Source organism: Arctopsyche grandis, chromosome 6 (assembly GCF_051622035.1).
Source record: "Arctopsyche grandis isolate Sample6627 chromosome 6, ASM5162203v2, whole genome shotgun sequence".
In the NCBI taxonomy this organism is placed as follows: domain Eukaryota; kingdom Metazoa; phylum Arthropoda; class Insecta; order Trichoptera; family Hydropsychidae; genus Arctopsyche; species Arctopsyche grandis.
Genome location: NC_135360.1, coordinates 2,640,387 through 2,654,820, shown reverse-complemented (window position 1 = coordinate 2,654,820; position 14,434 = coordinate 2,640,387). Strand labels below are relative to the sequence as shown.

At 42.8% G+C, this 14,434-nt stretch overlaps 3 protein-coding genes and 1 long non-coding RNA gene across 6 annotated transcripts in view; 3 read left to right on the top strand and 1 right to left on the bottom strand.

Moving 5' to 3' along the window:
• Positions 1-14,434, top strand: part of LOC143913579 (uncharacterized) — a 346,453-nt gene that overhangs the window by 59,735 nt on the left and 272,284 nt on the right. The window lies entirely within an intron of this gene.
• The window catches only part of LOC143913567 (uncharacterized), a 781,442-nt gene that overhangs the window by 524,375 nt on the left and 242,633 nt on the right, over positions 1-14,434 (top strand). The window lies entirely within an intron of this gene.
• The window catches only part of LOC143913589 (uncharacterized), a 459,558-nt gene that overhangs the window by 404,717 nt on the left and 40,407 nt on the right, over positions 1-14,434 (top strand). The window lies entirely within an intron of this gene.
• On the bottom strand, positions 8,321-12,126 carry LOC143913541 (uncharacterized). 2 transcript variants are annotated; one of them, XM_077433402.1, is made up of 4 exons: positions 11,663-11,875; positions 11,350-11,583; positions 11,011-11,229; positions 8,321-8,764 (listed from the first exon to the last, which is right to left on the bottom strand). In XM_077433402.1, the coding sequence occupies exons 1-4, from the start codon at positions 11,774-11,776 to the stop codon at positions 8,741-8,743; spliced, it is 591 nt and encodes a 196-aa protein (XP_077289528.1). In that variant the 5' UTR covers positions 11,777-11,875; the 3' UTR covers positions 8,321-8,740. The 2 variants fall into 2 exon arrangements, with proteins under 2 accessions (XP_077289528.1, XP_077289527.1); XM_077433401.1 differs by lacking the exon at positions 8,321-8,764 and adding an exon at positions 12,058-12,126 and having other exon boundaries at positions 9,117-11,229; positions 11,663-11,925.

Genomic DNA, 14,434 nt, shown 5'->3' with positions numbered 1-14,434 from the left:
TCCACGATGGCCAAAAAAACGAATACGATACGTTGACGGATGTTGCTGTAAGGTATGAACAGGAAATGTCGGGTACTGCTGTAAGCCTGCCGTGGCGTAAACGTGACGGTTGGTATGAATATACCCATACAAAATGTACCAAAGAATACTTTTCGTACGACCGGATACCTGCTGAAGTCGGTACGTGCTGACTAGGTATGAACAGACCTTTACCCATAACGGCGACTCGACTTAAGGAATATAGTACTGTGGCGGCTCGCTATACGACATGTGTCCGAGCCAAAAGCCCTCATGGGCGTTGGTTGTCCTCTTACGGCTTCGGCTTTTGTTTTCCCTCTTTTACACCGACCATCTGTCAGTCGCTCTAGATTCTCCCGCGGGTCCGGCGCCCGGTGATCCCGGCGCAGACCGCCAGATGTAGCGTCTCTCGTAAAAGCCGGCCTCGAACTAAGCCCCGAACTCTGGCCCCGTGATCCGCCCAAGTCTGATCACGGCGAGCGCTCATTGGCATAATAGAAGCCCTCCGAGGAGTATGGCTTTTTCCATAGTCGTGCCCCACCGACTATGTCTAGCTCGACCACGTGTTCGACCCAAGCCTCGAACACGGTGAGCTCTCAGACGCTCGTAAAACGCCGACCGAGAAGGTCTTGGCGTGGCTGGTCTACCCTTCCTGACCAGCCAGCCACAGCCTACTCAATCCACAGCCCCCGCCATAAAGGGGCAGAGGCGTCGAGCAACTCCCCAGCTCGGCCATCAACTCATCAATAAAAACGAGATCATAACCGTTACTCTTTTGTATAATTCCCCCACCCCGCACCGTTCCAGAGCAAGCTGGTCGAGACGACGACACATACACAGCCACTGGTCACCCATACACATACACATATATACACCCCCTGCAGCTATTGTTCAACATGGACGAGTTTGGTCACCTTCCTGCGAGTGGGGACCAACTCGATTGTGTTCGGAGCTAGCTACCTCACTCTGCCTTCACCTGTCATAAATAAAGCACGTGCATCAACATGCCAGTCGTCTCATTCGTCCATCCCCTATAGTACAACCGATACGGTGCAAACGATCGAAAAGCGCCAGACAGACTGAACCACAGATTAACGACACGTGTACCTTATATGAGTGCGCACTGCTCGCACTTACACTAAGCGAAATATACCCGAAGTCCCGACATACACCTACCCTGTATACGTTCTGTGCTTCTGATACTTTAGTTCCGAATTTTTCCTTCTTAAATTATTAAAAACTCGCCAGAAAGATCCAACTCAATTTTAATAATTACCATTTTAATAATTGCATCTGTGCACATCGAAAGGTTACTCGTCGTCTGATGTGCAATCGATCATTCGAGAAGTCGAGAATTGCGTTTAAAGCAGCCATCCAGTTAATCTGTGGTTCAATCTGTCTGGCGCTTTTCGATCGTTTGCACCAAACCCAGAACGTATATAAAGTAACACGGCAACTTGCAACACCAAAGTGAACCTCTGGAGTTTAACCAGATCACTTCTCCGAAGCTCAACCTCTTCGTAAATACAATAACCATTGTAACAATTGAACGAAAATAAACGATCCTCTTACAAACACAAACGGTGTTTTCTTAGACCGGGACACGGTCAACACATCTGTCCCGCGTACAAAAGACTCGCTCCAGATACGCAATCACGAGTACACGGAAAATCCCGAGGAGCTACGCAACTACGCATCACACATAGAACACAAATGAAGACCTCGACCCCGTTGGAATCTTCCAGAACGTGATCTCACCAGCCCAGCTACACGTTGCTCAAGCAACACCGTTATAAACCATCGCATCGTCCCCAGATGCCAGTGAGCTTCAGGAACTCGACATGGCTCGTTCCAGCGAATCACCTACCTAATTCGCTGTACATACAAATACACCTGTATCAATCGAGTAATAAAGATCCTCTTCAAAATTCAACTGAATTTCCATAGGCCGGGAAACGGTCCAAACCTTTAAACCCGCCCTATAGTTTCTTGGAGTAAACTCCATACCTAACGATCGATCTAACGAATTTTCTGGGATCCGATTCAGGTTGATGTTGTTTTGCGGGCTGGCGGCTGATCGCTTTATTGGTATGTCAATTTTACACGATACGTGTATGAATACGTGTTCGGACGCCAGGGGTTCTCAATCGAGATGCCACCTGATGTCGTGATGTTTCTAGAGTTGCTCGGCGGTAAAGCGTGACGTGGTTTCCCTCAATGGTGCCCGTCGATCGTCGTCTGTGGTCTGGTCTCTGCTGATGGCTCTCTCTGTCTCCCTCTCTCGTACAGTGTGCGTATGTGTGAGTGTGATGTGGGGAGAAGGAAAATGGCGGGAGATTAAATACAATGAAAACAGGTCGTAAATCTTTTGCATTTAGGGTGGCACCAGTGCCATATGTTTATTAACTATGTACATACATAGAAACTTACATCGATAAAATACAGCAAATAAATTTTCAATATAAAGCATTGTCAAAAAATCGAACATGTGTAATACACTCTATTGTCTTCACTAGGGATTGCAATGCCGAAAGCACCGATACCAGTGGTATCGGTATTTGACCGAAAACAAGCCTTTGGTACTACCGGTACTGTTCCGACCAAGTCTTCATGGTCAGCTTTCGTGGCGTTACGACCAAAGGAGCCGTTTTGGAGGGAGATCGGCGCCGAGCGCGCGTCCCCGCCTCCTATTCGTTTTCCGCTTCGGTCGAGTGAACATCTCTGTTCGCTACCGAGTTTGTTCCCACCACCGAGTCCCGATCAGCTCAGCCTGGATCGGCAGACGATACTGGAAGTACAGCTTCAGTATACGTCCGGTGAGAAGTGAGGAAATCCTGGTCTTTCTTCGTCGAAGTCAGATCACGTAGTCACGTGAGGAGTGAGGTTATCATAACCTCTCGAACACGTGCGCGCTAATTTCACGACGGTCTCCCTCCCCCCTGTCCCCTCTGCTTGATATCTGTATATACATATATATATATATATATATAAAATACAGTCACAATACAAACAGAATTACAACCTGTTTTCATTATTACAATTCCCCCCTTTTTCCACATCACGCATCCCACGCACATTACGAAGGAGAAAGGGACATAGCAGAGCAGCCGACATCAGCAGAGACCAGACCACCGACGACGAAGGAAGGCACCTTGAGGAAACCAGCCCCGCCCACGCTTACCACGAGCTTCTACAAAACCGACTTCCGGGGTGCTCTCGAGTTGAACATCCCTGGAGTCTGTACATTTGGTCCTTCGATTCCGTATGTCTTCAGAGCTGGTCTTCCAACGTCGTCGAATCCAGGTTGGTCGTAATTAGCATTTTTCTGTTGTTGTTGCTATTTTTTTGGTCGTCAACGTCCATTTTGTTTTTTCCCGCGTCCATTTTTTCCTTTGTTTGATTTCGTCGCATTTCAATAATGGCGTCTTTGAGTACGCTTAAAAATACGCGGAAAAGAATTCGCGCTCGGTTAACGAGAAACGCGAATCAATTGGGGGACGATCTGAGCATCCTCGAGCTCAGAATCAGGCTCGAAACAATCAGACCATTACTGTCTGAATTCGAAGCGATCCAAGCTCAGATAAACGAGCTGGACCAAGAAGAGGCGCAGGCCTCCGAATCCGTCGTGGACCTATTTGATAGGGAGCATATGGCCGCCTTCGTGCGATGCACCGAAGCAATCAATTTGCGTGAGCCGCAATTGAGCGCTTCACCGTTAGATGGCGCTAACCTCACAATGTCACCTGTACCGCAATCAAATTCGGCAATAAAATTGCCCCGTTTGGAGTTGCCCACCTTCGAAGGCAACGTCCAAAATTGGCCGCTTTTTTCACAACGCTTCTTGGCCGCTATGGCCGGCGAGAGTTCGCAAATCGCCCGGTTCCAATACTTACTAGGAAGCCTAAAAGGAGAGCCCCAACGTTTAGTTGACGGCTTGGAATTAGCTTCAGATTCATTTACGAGCGCGTGGTCCATTTTGGATCAACGCTATAACAACAAAAAAATTGTTGTTCAGTATCACCTTCAGGCATTGCTTGAAGCCGAGCCAGTCGTGAGCAACAATCACGTCAGTCTGCGTCGTCTCATAGATGATGCCAACATGCATGTACGTGCGCTCGTTAACTTGGGCGTCCGGGTCGAGACCTGGAACGAGATTCTGGTGATGTTTATCACCAGAAAACTCGACCGGAGTACACTTCAGCAATGGGAGCTTCAGACTCCCAAGTATGAAGACTGCACGTTTAGCAAAATAATGCATTTTCTAACGTGCCAGTGCCAATCGATGGAAAATGCCAACTTCGTCTTAAAAGGCGAGTCGAATCCTCGACCAAGAACCATTACGAATCCGAAGGCAGCAGTTCTGCATGTGAGGAGGGAACGCCCCTCCTGCATCAGTTGCAGCGGAAGTCATTCTCTGCTAGCCTGTCCATCATTCCGCCAAATGAGCGGTGATGAGCGTAGGTCGAACGCCATAAAACGTCGACTATGTCTCAACTGCTTGAGGCCAGGGCACATAGTTCACGCGTGCCAAACAAAGCAGAGATGCTTCAAATGCGGTCATGCCCATCACACCATGTTACATGACTCAACTCCATACCAAACTTCGCCTTCAAATAAGGCCAAACATTATCGGAGCCCCAAGAAATCAGAGAACGCCAAACCCGTAAAATCATCGTTGGTTTTACACTCGGTGAGACGCGTATCGCCTTCTCACGCCCGAACTGTCCTGTTATCCACTGTGGAAGTACAAGTTCGCGGCGGAGATGGACGTTCGCACAAGGTTCGAGCATTGTTAGATAACGGCTCCGAACTCAACCTCATCTCTGAAGACTTAAGAAGGCGACTCGCCTTAAAGTCGAAAAGGATGGACGTCAACCTGGTAGGAATAGGTTCAAATAGGACGTCCATTACTAGTGGCGCGGTAATTCGAATTCTACCGCGCATCCCCAATCAGGGCTCCAGTGTTGATCTCGATTGCGCAATCATGCCCGAGATCGCGAATCAACTTCCATCGCGCAACGTGTCCGAGATTCGGAGCCATTTGCCGCTTCATCTCCCCCTTGCCGATCCGTCATTCGATATTCCCGGTACAGTGGATATGGTGATAGGCAGCGACGCCTATCATGCGATGTTACGCAATGGCAAACGTACCATTTTAGTTCCCTCCAAGTCACGCGGTGACAGAGGAGGACGCATCGCGATGATGAATACAGCTTTCGGCTGGATATTGGGCGGCTCTCTAGAAGCGCCCACAGTTTCAAGCGATTCTCGGAATTGCCATCACACAACGGGTCGTGATCCGTTATCTTGTTTTGGCGCGAGACGTCCAGTCAAGACAGTTACGCGTCCCCTGGACGAATCGCGTATTTACGCGGAACGAAGATTCCGCTTGCCGAAGCGCAATGTACCTGCGCCCTTTAACCCTCACATCTTTCGACCTTCCCAACCCAGCTCCCATAACTCCTGGCCAGTTCCTAGTTGGCGCACCACTAGTTGCGCAACAGCAGGAGGATCTGGTCGATCAACCCGGAGCGAGGGTGCTACCACACCAGCACATGCAGCAGCGGCCCCTGGCAGACAGGGGCACAGGAGTAGGTCCTACTACTCCTCCATCAGCAACACCAAGCGAGCAGTCCGGCGAGTAGCTCGACTGCCAGTCGAGCAGCACTCAGTGAATTTGTGCAACGGTGTGGCGAACGTTCATAACGTCCCACATTAAAGTTGGCGCGTTGTTTGTATCTGTGTTGTGGATTCAGTTTATGTGTTTTAACTTAAGTTTTTGAGTTGCTTTTCTTTTATGCTTCTCTTGTTGGTTTGATTGGTGCTTTGTAATGGAGCTATCAGGATAGATTGGGACATATAACGGTTGAACAATATTGTTACCTAGCATTGGTGTTGGTTATTTGTTGGTGTTTTGGTTGTTTGTTTGTCTATTTTTTGTTTGTTTCTTGCCGGCTTAGTCAGCTGCTTATGTAGGATGGGAAACTGACGGTGGACTAATGTTATTTTGTTTGCTGACTGGGTTATTTTGTTGTGTTGTTTTTTATTTTGTTGTTATTTTTTTGCTTATTTGCTTGGTTTTTGTGTATTTCATTAGTCGCTTGTGCACCATTAATTCTTGTTTGTTTTGGAATTCGATCCTCTGACTTCCAACGGGGGGAGTATGTTCCGACCAAGTCTTCATGGTCAGCTTTCGTGGCGTTACGACCAAAGGAGCCGTTTTGGAGGGAGATCGGCGCCGAGCGCGCGTCCCCGCCTCCTATTCGTTTTCCGCTTCGGTCGAGTGAACATCTCTGTTCGCTACCGAGTTTGTTCCCACCACCGAGTCCCGATCAGCTCAGCCTGGATCGGCAGACGATACTGGAAGTACAGCTTCAGTATACGTCCGGTGAGAAGTGAGGAAATCCTGGTCTTTCTTCGTCGAAGTCAGATCACGTAGTCACGTGAGGAGTGAGGTTATCATAACCTCTCGAACACGTGCGCGCTAATTTCACGACGGTCTCCCTCCCCCCTGTCCCCTCTGCTTGATCTCTGTATATACATATATATATAAAATACAGTCACCATACAAACAGAATTACAACCTGTTTTCATTATTACTGTGGCGGCTCGCTTATACGACATGGTCGAGTTTGGTTGCCTTCCTGCGAGTGGGGACCAACCCGGCTGGGTTCGGACAGCTGCTACTCACTCTGTCTTCAGCTGTCATATAATAAACACGTGCATTAACATGCCAGTCGTCTCATTCGTTCATCCTCTATACTGGTGACCCCCGACATCGAGCCACGCAGCCTCGATCAATTTCAACATGCCGCTCATCCCTGCCTCGCCGAGTCAGGCGGGAGAAGCTACCCGCCGCGCCCCCATCGCCATCAACAGAGCGCGTCGCGGCCCGCGGGTGACAATAAACGAGCAGACACGGCTACCTACCTACCTACCTACCTACCGACGTCCAGCCAACGTCGATGACAGGTGCTTTAAAAAATGGGGGAGCGAATGAGACGACGATCTTGACAGCTGGATGTGGAGTCATGCGCGATCCACTACACATAGAACGGTCATCCAGCACCACAAGATTCATCACACACCACCTCAGCACCATCATCATCATCATCATCATCAAGGCCCCGTCCGTCCCCACGAGCGTCGTCACGCCGAGACGGGCGGTAGCGCTACAACACCTCCACGAGCCACAACGACTCACAGTCCAGCTCGGAGTATATTTATTTATTTATTTATATATATTTTAGCTATCAAGCTAATTTAAAATCATCAACCACATCGATGCCCCTGCCGCCCCCGCCGCCCCACCAACCGACATCAGCCTCGGAAGAGCGCCGCCGCCGCAGCATCGCATCGCGCGACCATCGGACCACCCACCGTCCTGCTCGCGACGTCACCGCCCTCGAATCTACCGACCATTCAGGGCGGTACACCTATGTACACAGCGGATGACCCACGTCAACATAATTTTTTTCTCCCCACTCAATAATTTTTTTGCTTTTTGTGTAACAATAACTTTTTTTCTTTTGTAAAATTTGTTTCTTTGTAATTTTGGTATCGCTGATGCTGGGGGGGGAGTGATGTGGCGGCTCGCTTATACGACATGGTCGAGTTTGGTTGCCTTCCTGCGAGTGGGGACCAACCCGGCTGGGTTCGGACAGCTGCTACTCACTCTGTCTTCAGCTGTCATATAATAAACACGTGCATTAACATGCCAGTCGTCTCATTCGTTCATCCTCCATATTACAATTCCCCCCTTTTTCCACATCACGCATCCCACGCACATTACGAAGGAGAAAGGGACATAGCAGAGCAGCCGACATCAGCAGAGACCAGACCACCGACGACGAAGGAAGGCACCTTGAGGAAACCAGCCCCGCCCACGCTTACCACGAGCTTCTACAAAACCGACTTCCGGGGTGCTCTCGAGTTGAACATCCCTGGAGTCTGTACAGGTACTATAAACATACAGTCTCGCATCGCTGTTGTTCAAGTGCGGTTTACCTAATATTTTCGCACACTGTTGTGAAGTGTCGGATCGTTCGGTTGTCGGATCGTTCGGTTGTCGTATCGTGCGGTCAGACCTTTACAGCTAGTACACACTAGGCGCTTAACGCGGCGTTGAGCGCCGGTGAATCCGAGTAGAGTGCGCATTCGTCACGTGGGAATTGGGAAATAGGAAAAGTCGAGATGATAGCATATGTGTGGCTTCTCTATCGTCGTTTTTATATTCGGGACCTTCCATGTTCCAAATTGCAGGTATATTTTGAACTTCATCGATAAACAAATCCGATTTTTTGGATTTTTAAATGGTTTTTTATTATTACTAAATTATGTTCACAACACATCTTATATCTATTTCAATAGCTACTGATCTACTGATCATTTTCTATTTTACAATTTTAATTTAATTTTGTTAGTAATCATAGTATTATATTATTATAATGTTAATATGTACAGCGTAATAGAAAAAAAGAGCTCAAAAACCTAACAAATCCGTATCAAAATGTTCGTGATCTATATTCTGCTCTTGAAAGAACGACCACACTTCACGAAACGCGACATGGGACTCGTGAAGCCGCCGAGTGTGTACGCGTTCGGGCGCTTTCATGCGATATGCAGTATCTCGAAGCGCGCATTTCAAAAGCGCCGAGTGTGTACAGGGGTTTAATGGTATATGGTATATGGATACACGCATGCATGAGCACGTCAGTCACGCCTAGAGATGTGCCGGAGTTTTTTCCTTGGGAAAATTGAAAAAAATGTATATCAATCACATTTACAAATCGACACATTTTTATTTAATCGCATTGAGTCAATGCCATTGAAAAATGCAACACTTGAATGAATCTAAACGTTTTCACGTAGTGGCAGTACTGAAAATTTCCAGTTTGCGTTTGAGTCGGATGCTTTACCTATTAATTATATGTAATTAATAATATATCTATTAACCCTTTGCCCGCGTCTCCAAATTTAGCGAACATGCCCTGTACGCGGCTGCTTTTTTGCGGATTTTGTTATCGCGTTTTCGACTATAAATATTGGTTGTAATATTTTTTTGAATTTTACAACATATATTTATTTTTTTTGACTACTGCCATCTATTGAATTTAGTAATATTTTCAACCAAGTTATAAAATTTTAACACAATAGACGGCTCTTATACAGGTTGGAACTTCCAAGACATCTATGCGTGTCTCGCGTGCTGAGGGCATGTTCGCTAGGACATGTATAGGAGTCGTACGCGGTGGAAAGGTTAATATATTATTTACCTATTAATTATATAGGATGTAAATAGCCTATTAATTATATTATCGCTTGTTCGAAATACGCGATTTGCAAGTGGCAACTGCAACGGTCTCGGAATTTGGAACCTTGGATATAAACAGTTTTCATCCAAGGTAATAAATTCTTTTCAATATCGTTTGGTTTCATTCATTCAAAAATACAATTCTATTATTTATTCATATTTTCATCCCACTAGAAAATGGAATGAACAAAATCAATAGTTTAGAGAAAATAGAGAAAAAATTACGTAGTTAAGATATCACTTTTAATGGATACCAATATTATTGACTTATGTAGATGCAATAGATCAGCCCACTACTTCAGAGTCTTCATGCCTTGAATCTACTGCACGTTTACCTAGCATAAGATGTAGGCGAATATAATCATATTTTGACAATATTACTGGTTCTGATTGTCATCAACTTGATAGAGCATTTGCTAAAGCAATATATGCATCAAACTGTCATTTATCTATTGTTAAAATATAAATACATACAAATTTTCAATGTTGAAGAGGATTTTGTATTATAATAAATGTATTGTATGAATAAAATATTTTACATCCAAATACTTTAATAAAAGCTCTTATGTTTAAATTAATGTGACCTTTCTTTAATTATTACCTATGTACTAAAATATGTTGTATTATTTTGGTCAATCTCAACTAAAAAAAAATAGTTTTATGTAAAAAAAAACAACTCCAATTTTCACAAAGTTTCCACTTTTTTCCCGTTCGTTCAAAATTTCCATCTTTAGTCACGCCGCAGAACTTGATCAAGCATGTGCTTCTGTCAAGTAACTTATAGCTGATTCAATGACGATAAAATGCATTTTAACCATTATAGAGCGTGATAATAATAAATTATTGAATTGTTTTCATTTATTACATTAGCTTTTACACCGTTTTAAATGTATTTTGTATCGGTACTCGAAGGATAAACAAATGTCACATTTGTGTAGCTATACCCCACTATGAATATTCATGTGTTTACGGAGGTTACATTTTAAAGTGAATGATTTTAAACAAATCTCACATATGTGTGGCTTCCCCTCAGTATGCATACTCATGTGTCTACTGACGTAGTATTTTAAAGTGAATGATTTTAAACAAATGTCACATTTGTGTGGCTTTACCCCACTATGAATACTCATATGTACACGGACTTGACATTTTAAAGTGAATGATTTTAAACAAATATTACATTTGTGTGGTTTTAGCCCACTATGAATACTCAAGTGTACACGGAGGTAAGATTTTGAATTGAATGATTTTAAACAAATATCACATTTGTATGGCTTTACCCCAGTATGCATACTCATGTGTCCACTGAGGTGAGATTTTGAAGCAAATGAATTTAAACAAATTTCACATTTGTGTGGCCTTATCCCAGTATGCTTTCTAATGTGTTTATTGAGGTTAGCTTTCGAATAGAATGATTTAGAACACATGTCACATTTGTGTGGCTTTACCCCAGTATGCATAGTCATGTGGTGAAGGAGGGAATATTTTGAAGTGAGTGATTTTAAACATATGTCACACTTGTGTGACCTTACCCCAGTATGCAATCTCATGTGTTTGTTGAGATTAGATTTTGAAGTGAATGATTTTAAACAAATATTACACTCGTGTGGGTTTACTTCACTATGAATTCTCATGTGTTGACCATGTTCAGATTGTGAATGGAATGATTTTAAACATACATTACATTTGATCGGAGTTTCTCCAGTGTGGCGTGTGATACGTGTTTTAAGCTTATAATAAAATGATTCGTCTTGATAATTGATTTTATGATCTAATTCTGAACGTGTAGAGCTTATCCCAACTAAAGCTTTTCGTAATTGTAATTCATCTGTTGGAGTGTTAATATCGCGTATCATTTCTGAGTTGATATCGTCTGAAGTAGTGTTTTCTCCATGTATCTATAAAATAATCCAAACATAATACATAATTATAGTGTATAGGTGAATTTAAATTTTCGATTAAAGGAATGTTTTTTTTTTTTGGAATCGTTTGAAAGCACTCGAATTCCATTAACTTACCTCGCCATCGTCTGGAGAACTAGAAACGTTTGGCGGAAAATGAGCACCCGTTTCATCATCCCATTTTAAATCTTCCAGCCAAACTTCCTCCGGCTTGATAGCCAAAGTCTCGTCGAACTTTACTCTCGACGTTTTGTCACTCCGAAAACAAGTGTTTCGAAAGCTGTCGAGAAATTTCAAATTGTTGACACACGAAAGGCATATCATATCTGGGAGATGGTCACCTTTCCTAACCTACAAATGAGAAAAGTGTTGACGATTACGAGGACTAGCGAATTAGCAATAGCAACGATTCAAGTGTAACGTAACTAACCCGCAGTTGACAGCAGGTCCAAATGCGTTGCGCCAAACGCTGTGGATGAGGGTCGTCATGGATGGAGACGAAGGAGCCTGCCGGAGCAGAGCAGAGACAAAGTCGGCACTCCATCAGAACCAGGAAGCAGACTTGACCTACGGGACGAGCAAACACCAAGCCAGAGCAGCCTTTGTATGTAATTGTAGATCGCGCATGAAGACTGGAAACGTGTAAATTGTTCAAATGCTATTCACCGAAACAATTCACCAAAAGTAAACGCCCTGTTGGAAAATTAGTTTATTTATGTATTCGCCAAAAGCCACATTTTCAAATAATACAATATTCAGTGTTTCAGTTTCAAATACATTTAATGCTGTTTTAATTATCACCAAAATACTCATAAATACACCTACCTTAATTTTTTATGTGTCGTATCGAAACGATTATTATTGTACGGCGAGCGTATCTTATGGTGCGTACGCACCAGACCAACGAATGGCACCACAGGCCAACTTTTAAAACCAGTAGCGTACAAATTATCGAAATAAAACTTAAAATAAATTAAAACTATTATTATTATATAAATCTAATTAATCTAATTTTAGCTCAATCTCGAAAATTTATTTAAATTGTGTATGTTCTGTTTTAACTTTCAATATTTAATTTTAATTTTAATGTAATAATTATAATTTTATTTTGATATTTGAATTTAGTTTTAATATATCATATTGAAATAGACATATGATGTATTGTGAACATAATTTAATAATAATAAAAACCATTTAAAAATCCAAAAAATCGGATTTGTTTATGTATCGATGAAGTTCAAAATAGACCTGCAATTTGGACCATGGAAGGTCCAGAATATAAAAAAACGACGTTAGAGAAGCCACACACATGCTACCATTTCGACTTTTCCTATTTCCCAATTCCCAAGTGACGAATGCGCACCCTACTCTAGTCCAAAAACGCGGCAAAAAGCGCGTCGTGTGTCGGGTGTAAACGGACTACTAGTCACATGTGAACCAGTCACAGGACAACCGGTCGCTCAAGATCGGTCCCACGTGATCACCCGTCACACTAAAAGAAAAGTTGGTGTATTATGTAGATTAAGAAATATTTTAAGTAAAAAAAGTAAAATTTTAGTGTTTAATTCAATTGTCTTGCCACATGTGGTTTATTGTGCCACTGTGCTTAATTTGTTTAGTGGCCAAGATTTAGAAAAAATGCAAAAAATACAGAATAAAGCTATGAGAGCTATTTTGAATGTGAGTAGATTTAAGAGTATTGGAAGTATGTTAGATGAATTAGGATGGATGAGTATTAGAATTAGTCTAAATATTAGTACATTGTCTTTTGTTTATAAGTTAGATCATAAGTTATTACCTAAGTATTTTGATGATTATATAATAAGGAATAGAGATAAACATAGTTTTTATACTAGAAATAAGGACAAACTAGTTGTAAGTAGAGTAAGAAAGAATAAGACGGCTGGGGGTGTTTTTCACAGGGGTGTGCTCATGTATAATGCCCTCCCTGAGTGCGTCAGGTCTGCTAAAAACATGGATGCATTCCTGCGAGGTGCGAAGAGACACCTCTGTGAGGGACAGTACATATAAGTTAATTATAAATTTTAGAGTTAAGTATAATAATTAAGATGTATTTTTTTTTTTTTAAATTAGCTTGATAGCTAAAATATATATATAAATAAATAAATAAATAAATAAAACTGGTCACGAGAAAACTGGTCACACCCTAAAACTGGTCACACTCTTGTAGGGATAAAGCACGACTCATACCATACAAAACTTGGTCGATGATTATCACCTATTTCCCTCATCGAACTTAATCTGTACAAATTACATCATCGCGTCCTTTTCTCGTACACGAAAGTCAGCCGTGGCCGAAATACTTCGTCCAGCTTACCCATAAAGGCGATTCGAATCGCTTCAGATCAATGGCGTAGCCATTGGTCCGGGGGGTCTGGACCCCCCCCCCTTGGCGGAGCGCAGTCGGCGGCAAAATATCCCACATTTTAAAAACACCGAAAAGCCAAGGAGTGCTCAAAAATGTTATTGAAACAAATATACCTTCTGCTAGAAGATCCATGACATATTTGTTTGCTTCCTGATGGAAAAAGCTCTCAACCATCAAGTGTTTTAAAAAATAAGATAAAGACTTTGGGGGGAATTTAAAACCAAGATATATTTTGTGTGCCTTGCATTCTAACTGGAGAGTTGGAAATGTGGTGGCAATATATAAGTACTAGTGAAAATCGACCAAAAAACGCACTAGCTGCAATTGCATTTTGCAATCCTTCGATATTCCCCAATATTTACATACTTCTAAAAATTCTAGCAACACTTCTGGTGACAACAGCCACAAGTGAACGGAGCTTTTCCACACTACGACGACTAAAAACAAATTTAAGAAATACGATGTCGGAAAATCGACTAAATGGACTTGCTTTATTAAATATTCATAGGGATATAAATGTTAGTGCAGAAAAAATATTAGATATGTTTACAATAAAAACGCGAAGATTGGATCTGTGAATTTCGTACTTTTTTAAAGTATTCAATATTTTTATTTTATTTGAATTTTGTTCATACCATATTTTTATTATGTATTTACTTTATTTTTATATTAATTAAATATAAATTATCTTGCCTTTTTTCCTGTCAAACCCCCACCCCCCCTTAACAAAATCCTGGCTACGCCACTGCTCCAGATACGCAATCACGAGTACACGGGAAATCCCAAGGAGCTACGCAACTACACATCAAACAT